The sequence below is a fragment of the Mobula hypostoma genome, chromosome 9, assembly GCF_963921235.1.
Source record: "Mobula hypostoma chromosome 9, sMobHyp1.1, whole genome shotgun sequence".
Lineage (NCBI taxonomy): Eukaryota > Metazoa > Chordata > Chondrichthyes > Myliobatiformes > Myliobatidae > Mobula > Mobula hypostoma.
This window is the reverse complement of record NC_086105.1, coordinates 122,528,030-122,546,344: the sequence shown is the minus strand read 5'-3', so window position 1 is coordinate 122,546,344 and position 18,315 is coordinate 122,528,030. Positions and strand designations below refer to the sequence as shown.

General features: G+C 39.5%; 1 protein-coding gene across 1 annotated transcript; it reads right to left on the bottom strand.

Annotated features, from left to right (window-relative positions):
* Positions 1-331: 331 nt before the first annotated feature.
* gde1 (glycerophosphodiester phosphodiesterase 1) lies at positions 332-17,383 on the bottom strand. Its single transcript, XM_063059049.1, has 6 exons — positions 17,053-17,383; positions 11,903-12,078; positions 10,278-10,383; positions 7,239-7,331; positions 6,845-7,053; positions 332-1,231 (listed from the first exon to the last, which is right to left on the bottom strand). The coding sequence occupies exons 1-6, from the start codon at positions 17,311-17,313 to the stop codon at positions 1,087-1,089; spliced, it is 990 nt and encodes a 329-aa protein (XP_062915119.1). The 5' UTR covers positions 17,314-17,383; the 3' UTR covers positions 332-1,086.
* Positions 17,384-18,315: the final 932 nt, after the last annotated feature.

The following is an 18,315-nucleotide window of genomic DNA, read 5'->3' as shown; positions in this document are numbered from 1 at the left end:
AATTCATTGTGGCTGAGAATACCATAGGTAAATGGCCTGGTTAATTAGTAAGGTAGAAAAGTAAACCTAATATTCTAGTGGAGAAATGTATTGGGGTCAGTAGTGTTGGGAAATTTGAAGGAAATAGTAGCAGTGTTGCAGAGACAATATGCAAACTCCACATTCAAACGTTCAAAGTATCCACTGAAGTAGTGTTTCTGGTGTGAAATTGCTACTCTGGTACCTGGCATCTCACCCAAAAACAATGAAAAAGCTGGCAGAGGAACGGAATGCTCAGAAACAGCCAAATACTAGAACCCAAGTGTCTCAGCAGAGAAAACGTTCCCTCCCACCCCCCCACAGAAAGTAGTGATGAAATCACTTTGAAACCCATTAATTCAGTAGCAAAAAAAAATGAATTTAGTTACAAAGCCCAAAACTCTTTGACATTGCAAAAAGTTGAAAAACCAGAAGTACCATGAGGATCCACTGTCAATTAGAAATGTTTACCTTAAACAGCCAAATCACAGGAGAGTGTCTGAAAATATACTGTAATTCTTAAAGAAGAATGCAGGAAGTCAAATTTGGGCAGAGTTCCAACAATGAAAAGAGCCTAGTAAAAAAAAACTTCAATTTCTGTCAATTTAGTTTATAATAACTTATCATTTGCAGCATTACAAAGGACATGTTTTTAAAATAATCACATACTATCAGCTGTCCAAAATGCATTCCCCACAAAGTTTATGTGCATTGAAATCAGAATCATTTTGACTGAGAAGGCGTTTGGTTGACCCATGAAAGGAATGCCAATTCTTTGCAAAATAATAGTCACTTCTGTTTGTCTTTTTCTTCCCCATAACCATATAATTTACATCAAATGTTTATTACATTCCCTTATACAATCAAAAGGAATTGTGACAGATATACAAATTGTGAATTGTTGCACTTTTCATTTAACTGCATAATTGACACATTATTAAGGAACTTCAGTCAAAACACAAACTTCAATAAGCCTTCTCACTATCAAGATACAAATAAAGGGGCTAATAAACCTGTTTAATACAGAACACCATGGTACATTTAGGCCATTAAATCTATATCACAGTCTCATGGAGGTGAACTATGTTCAGTAAGGCTGTCAGTAATGTAGATACATTGGAGGATATGCTCAAAGTAACGTTTTTCATCTGTATAATTTACAGTCCAAGCAATCACTTCAACCCCTCTTTCGGCCCAAAACCGCATGTAGTCCCTAAAAAAAAAAGTGAAAGTGGAGAGGTTAGTATTAAACATCACTGATCTATAAAAAAACCAATTGATTCCAGTTAATTGGGCTTCTCTTCATTCATTTGGCCACTTCATTAGGACAGACGGCTGGGTCAGTTGTGTACACTTGTGTGGCTATTAAACATTATACTATGCTTTTAAGATTTTAAATGGCGCCAGTTGCATGTGTTTGTGTTCAAAAAGCAGTGACTTTTATCAGTGATAGCTGGCTAGAAATAAGCAGAACGGCAATTCAGAATTGTTTTGCTCACTGTGGTTTCAAGTATTCAGGCTTGGAGATGTTAGAAACAGCCAGGAGTGAAAAGAAAACAGATTCACTACTTCAACAAGTTATGAACTACGAAGAAGAAAAGCATCAACGATCATCTTGAATGTTACAATGAGGATGAAGATTGCCTTTGACAATTGCATCGTCATTGTATGAAGGCACTAGGTGTCTGTGCTGATTTTACTCACTTACAATCAATCAAAAGAACATGGCCGCTGTGTACATTGGATGAATTCTGCTGCAGATAACTGTTAGGAACTACAGCTTTCTAGCACTGTAGTAGTTTTGGTAGTGTTCTAATTTGATCTGTATTTCATACAAATACATAATCTCTTACTTAGTTTGTCACTGTAGATTGTCACTTTTATGCCCATTTAAACTATTTACATGAAACTTCAGCAAATTGTAGCAGCCACTTAGCCAATTGGGCCAAAATATACTAGTCCTAATGTGCCCCAATTAACCAAAATGCACTGTTTATTATTTCTGTTGAACTCATGCAACTTCCTTTTCATGGATTAAAACGTTGCTTACATGCCTTCTTCTATTACAAAGTCACTTTCTTCACTCTTGATTTTATTCCCCTCCCCCTCCCTCAGACACTACACCATAAAGTTAAAGTAAAAGTGTTCTTAGAAATCTTGAACTGAACCAGGCCATACAACTGTGGGACTGGTCAATAATTTGATTTAATCAAAGTCGATCTGCATCTTTCAGACTTCCACTACCCTTCCTGCAGAAAAGTACTTTTTGACATCATCTTCCAATAGCCCAGCTTTAACATTATGTCCCTTTTTGGCCCCAAATTATTTTCTTTGATAGAGGAATTATCTTTTCTGGCACAATCAATTTCATACCTCAGTCAGATCACCCTTCATCTTCTGCATTCAAGATTTACAACTACAGTCAATGGAACCCATCGTCATAGCTCAGTACTTTGTGATTTAGTCTGGTGATTTACTGAATAAAACAAGTGTTCTTCTACAAATTGGGTTAGTCCATATTTAAAGTTAGTGGCATAAATGCAATATAGCTATCACATGGCTGATGATTCTTTGTGGTAATGTCAAGTGGAGAAACAATGCTGATACAGTCTTTTCACAAATTAGAGCTCACTTTGTACAGTCAGTACAAAACTTTTGGAATAACTTCTTTCCCTCCAAACAAAACTAAATTTAGTGTTGAGTTTTACAGTGAACTCTAGTTAGTTACATAACAAATTATATATTTAAATGAATTACTGAAGAAATTAGAACACTACCAATACTACTGGTGGCTGCATCATATCCAATGAGGTCAAGAAACCTATGCAGGAGTGTTTTTAAAGTGAAAAAAACAGTTGCACTGGGGCAGTTGTACTCTCTCAACCTCAAAAGTCTGAGTCCAGTGGTACTTGGGTCTTTCTTGACTACAGTGGATGAACATGACGACTTCTGTGCCTTGGCATGCTCTTCACTATCCATGAAGCATTGCAGAACCGCCTACCTAGCCGTTGGATCTCACCATAGATCTCACCTGCCCAGCCTGCCAGAGCTGACATCACATGCTAGGATACGCCTGTCCTTATCTCAGTGGGAGTTAATACCCTGGTTTAGCCCGCCTGTCGAAGCAGTGGACCAGGGTGAGCATACTGTTAATTGGAGCCACAGGTGAGAGGTGAGTGTCCAGAGTGGACCAAAGGTAACATTCAAGATGATGGTCAACACCCTCAAATTCTTCCTAGTTGAAGTAGTGAAATTGTTTCATTTACACACCCAGCAGTTTCTGGCATTTCCAAGCCTGAATGCCTGAAACCGCAGTGGACAAAACAGTTCTAAATTGTCTTACTGCTCATTTCTTGCAACTATCACTGCTTTTTGACCACAAATACATGCAACTGACGCTATTTAAAAACTGTTCACTCTAAGCACGGTGTTCTGTCCACAGCCACAGAAGCGAACGCAACTGACGCTAGTTAGAAACTATTCAGCAACAGTCTCCTGGCCCAATTAAGCAGCCTAGTATCCCAAATAAATGAAGAAAATCCCGGCTATTTTCTCGATTAGTTTTTTTTGTTCTTTAAGAGTTGTCCCAAATAAGCTGCTGCCTTGTTAACTGGTGCCCCAATTAACCAGAATCCACTATAGCTCATATTTGGTAACTGTTATATGGAAGTTTTTTTTGAGCTAGTAGATTTATTCAAGGGAAAGTTCAGCATATTGGAAAAATTTCAGAAAGGCAAGCAAGTAGGAGGAGGGAGGAGAAGATGGCAGCGCAATGCAGCATGCACGGCCATTCCGAATGAATATCGATATGTGTAACTAGGGGCTGTGCATCAATCCGGATTTGATGGGGACAGCCGTGAAGCGCAGAGGAACATCTGGAGAAACTTCTGAAATGCCTGCTTCGCTGCCGCTGCCACTGTGCGATCGAGAATCTCCGGAGACGAAGGCCCCAAATCCTCCGCTTTGCGTGCCGCCTGTTGCCGGGGCCGGGGTTGAAACACTTGGCAGAGATGGTGCTCAGTGCATCGGTGTTGGAGAGCTGGTCGGAGGCTCGGAGTTTTTCGGACGGACTCAGAGTCGGACTGTAGTTGGATGCTTCCGGGATGCTGCATCAGCAAGTTGGCGGCGCTGGAGGTTTACCGGCTGCATGAGATGATGGGACTTTCGAGAGACTCTGAGATTTTTACTGTGCCATGGTCTGTTCTTATCAAATTACGGTATTGCTTTGCACTGTTGTAACTATATGTTATAATTATGTGGTTTTTGTTAGTTCTTAAGTCAGTTTGTCATGTGTTTTCGTGATATCATTCTGGAAAAACATTTTTATCATTTCTTAATGCATGCATTACTAAATGACAATAAAAGGGGACTGCATGTCCTCATAATCATAAAATGATTTGGAAGAAATGTGGAAAAGAAGAGGAAGACCTAATCAAATGCTTTCTGGAAGTCCAAGTGCAGGGTGTACTTAAATCTGCAATCCCAATGATAGATGCCACTACATCTGTCAGAGCAAAATGCTCAAAATTATGAAGGAGCTCAGTAGATTAGGCGGTATCAATAGAGATGAATCAGCAGTTGACATTTTGAGCCAACAGCTTTCATCGAGAGTACAGATGAAGGGTCTCGGCCTGAAACATCGACTGTTTATTTCTCTCCATAGATGCTGCCTGACCTGCTGAGTTCCTCCAGCGGTTCATGTGCATTGCACCGGATTTCCAGCTTCTGAAGATTCTCATGTGTTTATATTTAATTAAATCTATCAGTCCGCTCTGTCACTGGGTTTTGGGTGGGATCTCCCAGTACAGTGGGTTCCATTTAAATGGGCCATCAGTTTATCAGGGCAGCCGCTTACTTGGACCAATTCAAAAAACAAAAACTAATTGAGAAAATAGCCGGGATTCCTTTCATTTATATGGGACACTATGGCATGTAATTGGGACGGAAGACTGTTGCCGAACTAGGACCAATTGAGTGCACTTGTGTGGTTGTTGACACTATACTGTGCTTAGAGCTACACTGTGCTTGTGTTAAAAAAAAAGATTTTTGTCACTGATAGTTGGTGAGAAATAAGCAGCAAAATAATTCAGAACTGCTTTGCTCGCTGCAGTTTCAAGTATTCCGGCTTGAAGATGCCAGAAATGGCCAAGATTAAAAATAAAATGATTTCACTATTTAAACAAATTAACAACTATGAAGACTTTGAAGGTATCACAATCATCTTGAATGTTAGACTTAGAGAATGTAATTGAAGGCATTGAATGAAGTCATCCCATTATCTGCACTAGGTGTCTGCGCCAATTTTGTCATTTACGGTCAATCAAAAGAACACGGCAGTGTACACTGGATGAATTCCTCCGTCAATAACTGTTAGGAACTAATAGTTTTATAGTACTGTAGTAGCACTGGTAGTGTTCTAATTTGTTCTGTATTACATTTAAATACATAATTTTGACTCTTATTGGTAGTTAGAATTTTTAAAAATATACCTTTATAACTACTTCCATGAAATTTCAGCTAATTGGGGCTGCCACTTAATTGGACCATAATGTTCTGGTCCTGATGTGCCCAACTAACCAGAGTCCACTGTATTATCCAGGGGAGTCTGTCTCTATGGTCATATATACAAGCCTGAGGATTCTGAATTGGAGACTGAGGAAAATGCAAATATGATTATTTCTTATAACTATGATGCAGTTTAATCTAATGACTTATCAGTTTTAATATTTTAACAATTTAATCATTTAGTACCATTAAAATTATTTTCAAACTTTTCTAAACATTAGGGGCTGAGGACTTGTACCAATCTTGTCCTTTGTTAAAGATTGTAAAAGGTATTCTAGTGCAAGGTTCCAACATTATGTTGGATACATAGTCACTGTGGAGCTTTAGTTATGCTTTGCTAACTACATTTGGAATTATTGGGGTGGGGGTGTCCAGACAATTGGACCGAGGTGTTAAGTTCAATGGGAATATGGGGAGGCAGGAATAGGTGAGGGTGGGCAGAATACTGAAGAGTGGATAATGCCACCTGCAAGGTATTGGAAGGCTGAGAGTAAGACTCAATGGACTGCTTTTCATGAAGTTCAAAGCCACATTCACAATGGTACCAGCAGTGTATCCACAGAGGTTAAAACATTCTCCCTTCAAACAGTAGGTTTCAATTTATAATGATTTTACTGATCTCCATTAAATAAGGTGTCTATCAGCTCCACTATGCACACAATTTCAAGGGTGATTTTTTTTAATGGTTACGTATAATGCAATTCATTCACCAATGCTGAAAATTACAGCCATAAACTACAAACCTGTTAGGCAGATTATTGAAGTGTTTGATCATCTATAGTTTCATAGTCACAGTTTACCTTACTTCAATGTCAGAGAATAGGATGCAACATTAAAGGATTGGTCTATGGATAATAATGAATTAAATCACACATGATAAAAGTTTACTTGAATAGACGGAGTATTGCTGACAGAGATTCTCCAAGAATTATTTTGTATGGAACCAGATCTTAAAAATATATAAATATTGATTGGCAATCTTTCCTTAGCAATCAATTGTGAACTGCAGATACCAGTTTTAACAGCAGCAACATAACGGGGACACTTAACATGCAAAATAACATTTGCTTGTTCCTTTGAGTACAATTTTTATCCCTATTGATGCAAAGGGATACACATCTCAAATCAAAATGCATTTCATATTAGGCTATTTTACTTCATTCACGGTTAATTTTAAAATCAAAGACTCAGAGGATAGTATTAAAACTTGCTGACCAACAAAACATTTTTAAAAAACCAATGAAAAATTCTCAATACTTACATTGATACAAAATTTTTCTGCATTAAAAAGGCCGAAACACCTAGCAATTTCCACAAAAAAGCATGGTGGGACCAGTCCAAAATAATATCCAGCATCATGTATAGGTATTGCTTGTAGCCATCAAATTTTGGTTTCCCATTCCCACGGTAACTCAGACTCCAGGGTCTATGAGTGAGAGCAGTCACCACTTTCTGGTCAGCCTGCCTCATCTTGAACAGTGCAAGAATGAAATAAATGTATTAATTAGTTTGTGCATTATTTCAAATTCAACTAATTCACACAACAGTTCTGTTTCAGAATATTTGCAACAACTTTGCCTAATCCAATACAACTTCCAAGTGTAGTTATAGATGTAATATTATGTTGCATTGATGGAAATTAAAATTTATAATACCTTGAAAATAACCAAAGGTTCAAATGAACACACAATGCTCCTGTTGTACAGTTCAGGGAATTCTTTGTACAGCTCTTTCAAGGTAACAGAAGCCTGAAAAAAAAAGCAATTAAGCAACTTGCTGAAAATGTTTTACACTAATTTCATATCCATGTTTGAAACATTACTTCAATTTTAACATTTATTTAGCTGAAAAGAAAGTGATCAAAGATAGCTTTACTTGGTTTGGTGTAGAACTATAGGAGCAGAAGCCTAGCGAATACATTCAAGGAAATGCTTTCAGGAATTTATATGGAGGAAGACTTTATGGGAGGAACAGAGGCAGAGTAAATTGAATTAGTGAGGGTTGAGGGGAAATATCACCAAAGACGAGTTTATTTTAAAATATTTATCATTTTATTTAATTTAGGGAATTTTTATTGTTCTTGAATGGGAGGTAGAGAACGGGGACAAGAAGGAAGATGACACTCAAAAGCAGAAAGTGCTAAAAAGATGTAGGGGTACGCACTACTCCTTTGCATTAATAGACCCATTGTCTGTGCAATACAGTATTGGCACAGGATACCTTTTCACTCCACCCACTTCCCGTAAGTACTTCCCAGATGAGAACAGCTACAAAACATTGCATCAACAATCATCACGATCTTCTAGTAAACTCAAAGCTGACCCAAGCAATAAACTGAAACTTAGCTCAGGGGAATACTACAGTTCACTGCATGGGAGCAGAAAAGATGATCTTGCCAAGCAAGGCAAAACATGCCTTGTTTTTTTTCAAATAACAATTTTGGCAGCTCTAATCAAAATATGTATACAGCTATGATATGACCCTACTATAGAAGGGGCCGCACTTGAGGCCAAACAATTGATTGGCAAGTTTTTGGGCAGCACTTTGGGAGCAGTAACCATAATTCTATTAGTTTCAAGAAAGTTATGAAAAAGGATAGGGCTGGTCCTCAAGTCCTAAATGAAGGGCGGGGGGGGGGAGAATAGGGGGAGGCTAACTTTAATGGCATCAGACAGGAACTTGCAAAAATTGATGGGCGGAGGTCATAGTTATCTCTGGCAGCAAGTGGGAAACTTTTAAAAGTGAGATGGGTAAAGTTTAGCGCCAGCATATTTGTGTTAGAATGAAGGGCAAACCTGGCAAAAGTAGGGAATCATGGTTGACAGGGTACTAGGGGTCTGGTCGCGAAAAGAGGGAGATATGTCAGATACAGGCAGCTAGGATCAAGAAAATTTATTGAGGTGCATAGAGAGTGTAGCAGGACATTTAAAGGAGGAAATCAGGAAGATAAAAAGGGACTTTGGAATATCCTGGGCAGATAAAATAAAGGGGAATCCTAACAGATTCTATAGATGGAGTAGAAGTGGACTCTTAAATGAATAGTTTTCACCTGCATTTACTATGGAGAAGGCATAGAAGCTAACAAGTTCAGTGGAGAGAAGAGTGATGTTCTGGAGCATATCTGCATTATGAAGGTGGAAGTGTTGGAGGTCCTGAAACACATAAAGGTAGTTAAATCCCTAGGACCTTGCCAGGTGTAATCTAAGATGTTATAAGAAGCAAGGGTCTTGACAGAGATTTTTATAACTTCATTAGCCATGGGTGAGGTATCAGAAAACTGGAAGATAGCCGATATTGTGCTTTGGTTTAAAGGGCAACAGCAGGGATAAGCTGAGTCTGACATCAGTGATGGGAAAGTTAGTGGAAGGGATTCTCAGGGACAAGGTTCATTTGCTTTTGAAAAAGTAAGGACGAAGTAGGGATGACTTTCTAAGTGAGATGCAATGTCTAAATTGGAATTAATTTTTTTTGTAGAGAAGACCAAGAGGATCGACAAGGGCAGCATAATAGACTTTATGTACGTAGACTTTAACAAGGCTTTTGACAAGGTCCCATATGATAGGCTGGTCTCGAAGGTTAGAACACAGAATCCACAGCAAATTAGCCAGTTGGATACAAAATTGGCTTGACAGTAAGAAGCAGAGGATGACAGTCAAAGTTTGCTTCTTAGATTGGAGGCCTGTGCCAGATGGATCAGTATTGGGTCCTCAGTTGTTCATCCTATATATTAATTATTTGGTTGTGAATGTAGGTGACATGATTAGTAAATTTGCAGATGACACCAAAATTGATGCTACAGTGGACAGTAAAGCAGGCTGTCTAATTTTAACAACAGGATTTTGCTCAGCTGGGAAAGGCAGCGAAGGAAGAGCAGATGGAATTAATTCAGATGAGTGCAAGGTACTCCATTTTGGGAAATTAAACCTGGCTGGCCATCACAGTGAATGGCAGGATCCCATGGAATGCTGTTAAACAGAGAGTCCTTGGGGTACAACTACATGATTTCCATAAGTGCCAATACAGATAGACAGAGTGGCAAAGAACGTGTATGGCATACTAGGTTTCATCAAACCAAACAGCAAGTACAATAATTGAGCTGTCACATTACAAATGTATAAAATGTTGCTTAGGCCATGCTTGGGAGTATTGTATTCAATTCTGGTCATCACACCACAGGAAAGATGTAATTAAGCTAGAGCACATGTAGGAAAGATGCATAATGTTGCCTGAATTGGAGCGAGTTATCCAGATAGATTGGATGGGCTAGGTCTGTTTACCCTGCAGTGAAGGAGGCTGAGAGATCACATGATAGCAGTACATAAAATCATGAGAGGCATAGAGAGACGAGATTGCCAGTGACTGCGCACCATATTAAGGGTTATAAAATTTGAGGGCATGGACTTAAGGTGGGAGAGAGGAGGTTTAAAGGAGATCTGAGGGGTAACTTTTTTCTCACAAAGAGTGGATGATATCTGGAAAGAGCTGCCAGAGGAGGTGGTGGAGGCAGGAAGAGTTACATTTAAAAAGGCATCTGGATTGGTATTTGAATGAGTAGGGCATTGAGGGATATGGAATTAAAGCAGTCAAGTGGGAGGTATATTTAATTATAATGATGGTGGGTCAAGGAGCCAGTTCCAATGCCAAAGATGAAGTTTACCTCTATAATATATTACCAAAATAATAAGGCATTTTACCTGAACTGCGTGGCCTTTGACATCAAAGAAAATTGTCATATTGGTTTTGAGAATCTCTAAGATAGCTTCCTTCAGTGTTGGGATTTTCTCACCTGGAAACTTTTCGCTGCAAAACAGAAAGTCCAAATAATTATTGTAAGTTTTAATTAAACCCTGAATTGCTACACTTTATTCTTACAAATGTAAAATCAATGCCAAAACCAAGTTTATTGTTTAATCAGTTCAAATATCTTATAAAGTACAGGGTTAATAATAATTACAATATTTTCAATATTGTACTGCTATAATTTACAGTAATATTGCATACAGATTATGAAAAATGTATAATAATTGATAAAACTTGTTTAAGTAGCTTTGCATTTCTACTTAAAAAATTACAAAGAAAAATTCTCCTGCTACTTAGATAGTTTATAATAACAAAAATCTCATATGGGAATCTAGGATATGGCCATAATATTAAATTATACAATGATCATTATGTGAAATAGACAAACATGGAAATATTATTTATTTTTATGATTTACTATGAACAGAAATAAATTGTGTGTTGTCTGAACATAGAATGTTCACGTTCATATGATACATGTCAAAAAGGAAAACAAACTGGAATTTTCGCATACATCAATTCATATTTCCTGCATGAAACATTGCATTTTAGATGTATGCTGGCTTAGCTTCAGCTCTTATACACTCAACAAGATTGGAAGAGATGTAACAAAGTAGTCACAGTTCCCACAAGTCTCTGACACAAAGGAAGTTACACTGTGGTAAATGGTGTTCTGTCTGGTGTCAAGCCCATGAGGTGCAAGGCAAGTTCATCGTAGTGCACCCATACTGATGTTATTTTGAATTAGGTCGGAAATCAACTCTGGAACGACTCTGACCATAAATGTCACTGCACTGGCAAGACAATTATAGTACACCTCCTGGGTTAGGAATTCATTCCCTGGAGTGCAAGGGAATGGGAATGAGGGGAGATCTTGTATAGAGATATACAAAATTATGAGGGGTATAGACAAGATCAATGCATGCAATCTTTGTCCCCCTCATGTTTGGTGAGATTAGAACTAGAGGTCATAGGTTTAGGGTGAAAATGTATTATTTAAGAGGAAATTGAGGGGATCTTCTTCATTCAGAGGGTGGTGTGTGGAACAAGATCCCAGCAGAAATGCTAGATGCTGGTTCCCATGTAACATGGAGCAGCAGTTTGGATAGGAATGGAGAGGATTGCACCAGGCATAGGTGTATGGTCTGGATGGGCTGAAGAGCCTGTTTCTCTGCTGTAGTACTTTGTGACTCTAAGGGTCAGAGACTTACAGGGTGAATGTCTCATGCAGGCTAATAGTAGACTGTAACTGCACAACCACCAGATTAGAACTTCACAAACTGCACTGTAGTTCGCAATGCTATTGCACGGACTGGAATTATAACATTTAATAGGCTGCAGAAAGAGCAAGGATATATTTTTAAATCATAAGTCATCTATAAGTGTTTGTAATTCACTTAAATTATAGTACCTTAAAATAAGGCAATGTTGTCATTAATCTTTGGATTTTTTGGGCAACAAAAAGTTAAATGGTATCTCGTTCACTATTATCTGTATGGGGTATATTCTGATTACATACTGCAGTCTGTGCTTGGCTGCTGGGTTAAGTTTCCGGACCTCTTCAAAAGTTAAGTGATCAAGAGAACCGGTACCATCAGTTGTGCGGTCCACAGTACGATCGTGCATCAGAATAGGGATACCATCTGAAGTGAACTCGATATCCAACTCCACACCAGTAGCATTATTTTCAGCAGCCTAGATGAGGAGTGAGAACAGTATGTCTCAAGGTATTCATTAGCTTATATATACAGCACTGCAGCCAATCAGGAATTCTTGTTGTAATGTTGAAACTGTATATAATGTAGCTTTGACCACACTGTTTCTAAAGTGAAGGAGTTAATTAAAATTACGTAACACCTTTCACAATAAGCCTTGAACGGGAACTTCAGAAGTAATTAAGTCTTAGGACTTAGAGTACATGGATCATTGGGCTCTCTTCCAGAGCAGATGGGACTTGTACAAGGAGGGCAGTTTACACCTAAACTGGAGAGGCACTGATATCTTTGCAGGGAGACTTACAGGTGCTACTCAGGAGAACTTAAACTGGTGTAGCAATGGGGTGCAAGCTGGAGTAGTAGGTCGACAAGTGCGTGGATTGAGGGGAAGGAAGAGATTCAGCAAGGCTGGAAGGAAGAACAGGCAGAGCCAGGTTTTAAAAAACAGTATTTAGATAATCCAACCACGGTAAGATTGGCGGGCTGAAGTGTATTTATTTCAACACAAGGAATGTTATGCGCAAGGTAGACAAGGTTAAGGCTTAGATTAGTATATGGAACTATAGCGTTGCAGCCATTGCTGAGACTTGGCTGAAAGAAGGGCAAGGACTGACAGCTCAAAATTCCAGGATTCAGAGGTTTCAGATATAATAGTGAAGATTGTAAAGGCGGTGGGAAGTTGCAGTACTGATCAGAGAGACTGTCACAGCCACAGTTAAGAGAGGAAGTCCTGGAGGGCTCATCCAGTGGTCAGGAATAGGAAAGTTGCATTCACTATGATGGAGCTACAGTATACATCTCCCACTACCCAGTAGCAGACAGAGGAACAGATACGTAGGCAGATCATGAAAGGATATAAAAGCAACCATGTAGCTGTTGTGGATGACTTTAATTTCTCAATATTGCCTGGGACTCCATTAGTGCCAGATTAGGGCAGAAATTGTTAGCTGCATTATGAAAGTTTCCTGAAACAGTCGGTAGATAATCCAGTCTGGGTAAGGGCCATGCTTCACCATGAAATGGGACAGGAGCCTGGCCAAATAATCATAGTTTCGGTGGGAAAACATTGTGGGAACAGTGACGATAAGTCTAAATTTTCAAATAATTATTGGTCAGGATAAGACAAGACCTAAAGGCTAAACGCTCATTTGGGAAATGATTAATACCAACAACATTAGGCAAGGGCTCAGGAGAATAAATCGGGAGCAGCTGTCATTGGGGAAGTCCACATCTGACAAGCAGGAGTTGCTTAAAGGCTAATTGGTTACAATTCAGAACTCACATGTACATGTGAGAAAGAAAGACAAGGATGGCAAGTTTTGGGAACGTTGAAATGCCAAGCGATGTCACATATTTAGTCAGAAAGGAAAAGAAAGCATATGCAAGGAATTGATAGGTGAATTTGGACAAGGCTCTTGAGAAGTACAAAGGATGCAAGAGAAAATTTTGAACAGGAAATCAGGAGGGATAAAAGAGGCCGCAAAATGTCTTTGGCAAATTGAATAAAAGAGAATCCCGAAGTATTTTACATACACATTAAAAACAAGAGGATAACAAGGGAGACAGTAGGACCACTCAAAGGCAAAGAAAGGAAAATATACCAGGGGAAATTTGGTATTAAGTAACTACTTTGTATTGGTATTTTCCGAGAAGGACATGGAGAATAGTGAGATCAGGAAGGGTTTTACTAATATTCTTATCTGTGTTAACATCAAGGAAGAGAAAATGCTGGAATTCTTTAATAGCATCAAGAAGAATAATCCCCAGGGGTCTCATGGGATCTACCCTAAGTTGGGAAACAATGGAGGAAATTGCTGCTACTTGACAAAGATCTTCATATTCTCTTTAGCCACAGCCAAGATCCTGGAGAATTGAAGTATAGCCAACATTAGTCCATAAAACATAGGAACAGAATATTGTTACTCTGCTTAAGACAGGAGAGGCAAACCAAAAAATTTATAGGCCAGTGAATCTCACATCAGCAAAAGATTCTTGTATATAAGAGGATATGCTCATATCTGGAAAAGCATCAATTTGTCAGTATGGCTTTTTGCAGGAGAGGTCTCATCTTACAAAATTGGTTAATTTTTTTTGAAGTGATGATAAAGATAAAGTGGTAATGAGGGAAAGACAGTGGGTGTTGTATACATGCATTTTAGTGAAGCCTTCAGCAAGTTCCCTCATGGGAAGGTAATCAAGAAGGCAAAGGCACATGGGACCCGTGAAGACTTGATAGCCTAGATTCAAAATTGGTTTGGACAGAGAAGGCATAGCAGTGGTGCAGGAATATTGCTCTGAATGGAGGTCTATAAGCATATCCACAAAGATCAGTACTGGAACCTCTGTTGTTTCTGATGCATCAGAAAATATTTGTGAACTGATTACCAAGTTTGCAGATGATATAAAACTTGAAGTTGTGGATAGTGAGGAAAGTTGTGAAAGGATTCTACAGGATATAGACAACTTGGAAATGCAAGCAGAAAAATAGCAGCTAGTGTTTAATCTGGTCAAGACAGATTAAACACTATCTGATAAAGACAACATACAACATTCTTCCCTTCATTGGTCAAGGTGTTGAATATTAAAATGTTAGACAGCCATATTGCAACTGTATACAAAAATTTGGTTAGGCTATATTTGGTATTTGGTGTGTCGTTCACATCACTATATTACAGGAAGAATAAGACGACTTTGGAGAGGGTGCAGAAAGGATGTTGCCTGAATTATTTAGTGTTACTGTAAGGAAAGGTTGGGCACACTTGGATTGTTTTCTCTGCAGCACTCAAGTCTGAGGGGTGACCTGATAAATTTTTAAAATTATCAGACATGCAGATAGATTGGGTAATCATAATCTGATTCTTAGTGTAGAAATGTCAAACACTGCAGAGCACGGCTTTAAGGTGAGACGGAAGAAGTTTTTTAAAAAATGTGTGTATTTCCTTTAAAGTTTTATTTTACACAGAATGAACCCACTACCAGGGAAAGTGGCAGGAACGAAATTATAGCAATGTTTAAGAGGCATTTGGACAAGCAGGGAATGGAGGAATCGAGACCACATGCAGGCATATGGGATGTTTGCATTGTCATCATGCTTTTCTTTGTTTGAGATATTCCTTAAATTTGATTAGCTACATTTTAAAAATAAAGGCAAACAACCAGAAACCAATGGTTTTAATTTGTTTTTTTTAAGAAGGAAGATTTCATGGCGGAAAACATTGTATCAATCTTTTGAATTATCTTTTTACCTCATTTCATACTTAACACATTATCACTTCGCAATACTTTTCACAATTCTTCTCACAACCCCACCTCCATCATGGTAATTAGTGGAGTGGGGCTAATCTACAGGACAATTGGTCAAGTATTTAATATGTGTCATGGCCACTCCACAACCAAGGTTACTCAAAGCTAACTCATTAAGCTGCAGTATGCGGAAGATGCTCCGGTATGTACCAATTCAAAGAATCACCTCTACAGAATTGTTGAGTATAGGCTTTGTAGAAGTCCACCAATCTGTACTGTTGCACAGAATCACCTATCCAATGAACGACCACTTTTTTCATCTTAGTAAGGTCAGATATAGATGAAAATTCATTGCGGCCTTGAACTTTTGGGTTCGAAGGAAAAGGGCATTTGAAGATTAAGACCTCAAACTCAAACCCAATGTCATTGCCCTCAGGCAGCAGTGTTCCCCACCCAAGCACATCTGAGATATGGAAACCACAAAGCACTGAAGGTATGCCACCAATGTTGTTCCAGTGAAATCCTCTGTACACACCAGCACAAATACCACAATTCTCTCCCTGGCTAACATTCCCAGCATCTAATTTTACCAGGCTAACTGTACCATGGGTAGGCCATGGCATCTCCATGCCCAACAAGACTACTGAAACAAGCACACTACTTTGATTTCAAGATGATGGATTACCAGGTGGACATAGAGAAAAAGCAAGAACCGTTCTCAATGCCTTCTTGAAGAAAAAGTGTGACATCCATGCTGACTCCTCGGAATCTCTGACTCATGTTTCCTCAAAATGGAGAATGAGCACCAAGAACTTCTCACCCCTCCACTGCAAACATGCAAAAGCCAAATGTAAACAGAAAACACCTCCCAAACTACCTGCCTGGCCAAGCAGCTTCTGGTCCACCTGTTACAATTACCAGGGGCCCTATATACAGTAGCTGTATTATCCTCCTCAGAAACTACACAACTGGAATGGAAGCAAGTCATTAGCAATCTCAATGTATTCCCTAAGAAAATGCTCTGTTTGCTAGTGGTATTAAGCAAAGCTATCATTCTGATCAATAGCTTCAGGCATCATCACTGCATTGTTGATTCCTTTCATTCCATCCTTATTCATTTCTTTCCATGGAGCCTTGCCTTCACTTCTCCCTCCAGTTCAAGTTTCTCATAAACAACATGGATTCAACTTCTCAAAAAAGAAATTCTGAAGCATTTGGCAATTTTGGTAGATTGAGCCTCTACCCTGTATTTGCACAAAACTCAAAAACAACATTTGTTGTGAACACAAATTGATTTCCCCATCTTGTCATGGGCCATTCTAATATTTCTGCCTCAAGGAAGAACAGCTGCATCAGTACAGACCTGAAATTGCCAAATAGCTCTGAACCTCCTGAAAATATTCACGCGGACAAGCCAATGCACTCAGTACAAATCAGAAGTCGATTTTCTTCTCATTAATGTCAAATGAATGAAAAATGGCAAGTTAAACATTCATGAGTTTTCCATTTGAACGCTGTGTCGTCAACCCGGAAATTTCTCATACAACCTCCCCATCACGAGGACAGAATTCCCATATTAATGACAATAACGCGAAGTAGGTAAGTGGGATTTTGGAAACAGGTGCCCAAAACTTTCAATTTGAAAGGCGCACTTAATACTTTGAAGCAAGAAGCTTTGTTTACGAGAACATCTTCAGACAGGACGACTGACCTTTCTGATGGCAGCTAGTGTGTTTTCGGGAGCATCAAAGCCCGCGCCGCGATGAGCAATCACGGAATAGCTACCGTTGGGGCGTAACACCTTCTGGGCGATCTCCGAGGGTACCGGCTGGTACCTGAAGACGTGGAACATCGCGCAAAGCACCAGGACGAAGGCAGGGCTGTAGACCGGGTGGAACACGCTCATTACCGTCGTTATCAGGATGACGGTGACCGTGAGCCCCAAGAAGCCGGACACCACCACAAAGTCCATGGCTGGCAGTGTCCGGGTCACCCCACACTCGGAGCTCGACAACCACACGGGCCAACAACGCACAGGGAAGTCGCTTCAGCCGACGCAGGGGCGGGGAAACAACTCGTCACGATCACGTCATCCCCTGCAATGAAAGCGCTCACAATGCCAAGGGCAAGGGTATATGAATCGCGAAAAGAGCAGGAGTACAAAGACACCGGTTTTGTTTGCGTGTGTGTGTTTAAACTAAATCATGACATAAAGTCTTATTGCAAAGAAGCAGATGTCACATAACCTTCTATGCTTTGGCTTTTCAGATGTTTACGTTTTTGGTCATTGGTTTATCTGCTCCTATTGTCTTAGATTACATGTACCGAGGGACAGTGAAACCCCCAGAAAAATCATTCCATGTATACGTATATTGAAGTAGTACAAAATGAAAACAATTACAGAATGTGAAATACTGTATAATAGGGCGACAGTAACAGAAAAAGTGCAGTGCAGGTCGACAAATGGCCGTGACCGGCTATTACCTCGGCGAGGTCAAGAGTTCGACGGGTCTTTATCGTATGGGAGGACTGCTCACGAGTCTGAACCTGTCCTTCAGCCTATGGTATGTGTTGTCATTCCTTGTATATCTTCTGTCCAATGGCAGCACGAAGAAGAAAGGGAAGAACAGCTACATCAGTACCCACCTGAAATTACCGAATAGCTCTGAACCTCCTGAAAATATTCACACGGACAAGCCAATGCACTGGGTACAACACCTTATATTCCGTCTGGGTAGCCTCCAACCTGATGGCATGGACATTGACTTCTCTGACTTCTGTTAATGCCCCTCCTCCCGTTCTTACCCCATCCCTTATGTATTTATTAATTTGTTTATTTATTTATATTTTTCCCCTTTTTTTCTCTCTCTCTGTCCCTCTCACAATAACTCCTTGCCTGCTCTCCAGCTTCCTCTGGCGCTCCCTTCCCCCTTTCTTTCTCCCTAGGCCTCCTATCCTATGATCCTCTCCCTTC

What these genes read in the sequence shown, in the direction of transcription:
- gde1 (XM_063059049.1), bottom strand. Translation starts at nt 17,313, where the DNA reads ATGGACTTTGTGGTGGTGTCCGGCTTCTTGGGGCTCACGGTCACCGTC. An exon ending in AACCTTTGGTTATTTTCAAG is followed by an intron (nt 7,054 to 7,238) that starts GTATTATAAATT and finishes GCACTGTTCAAG; the next exon opens with ATGAGGCAGGCTGACCAGAA. An exon ending in CAGAAAAATTTTGTATCAAT is followed by an intron (nt 1,232 to 6,844) that starts GTAAGTATTGAG and finishes TTTTTTTTTTAG; the next exon opens with GGACTACATGCGGTTTTGGG.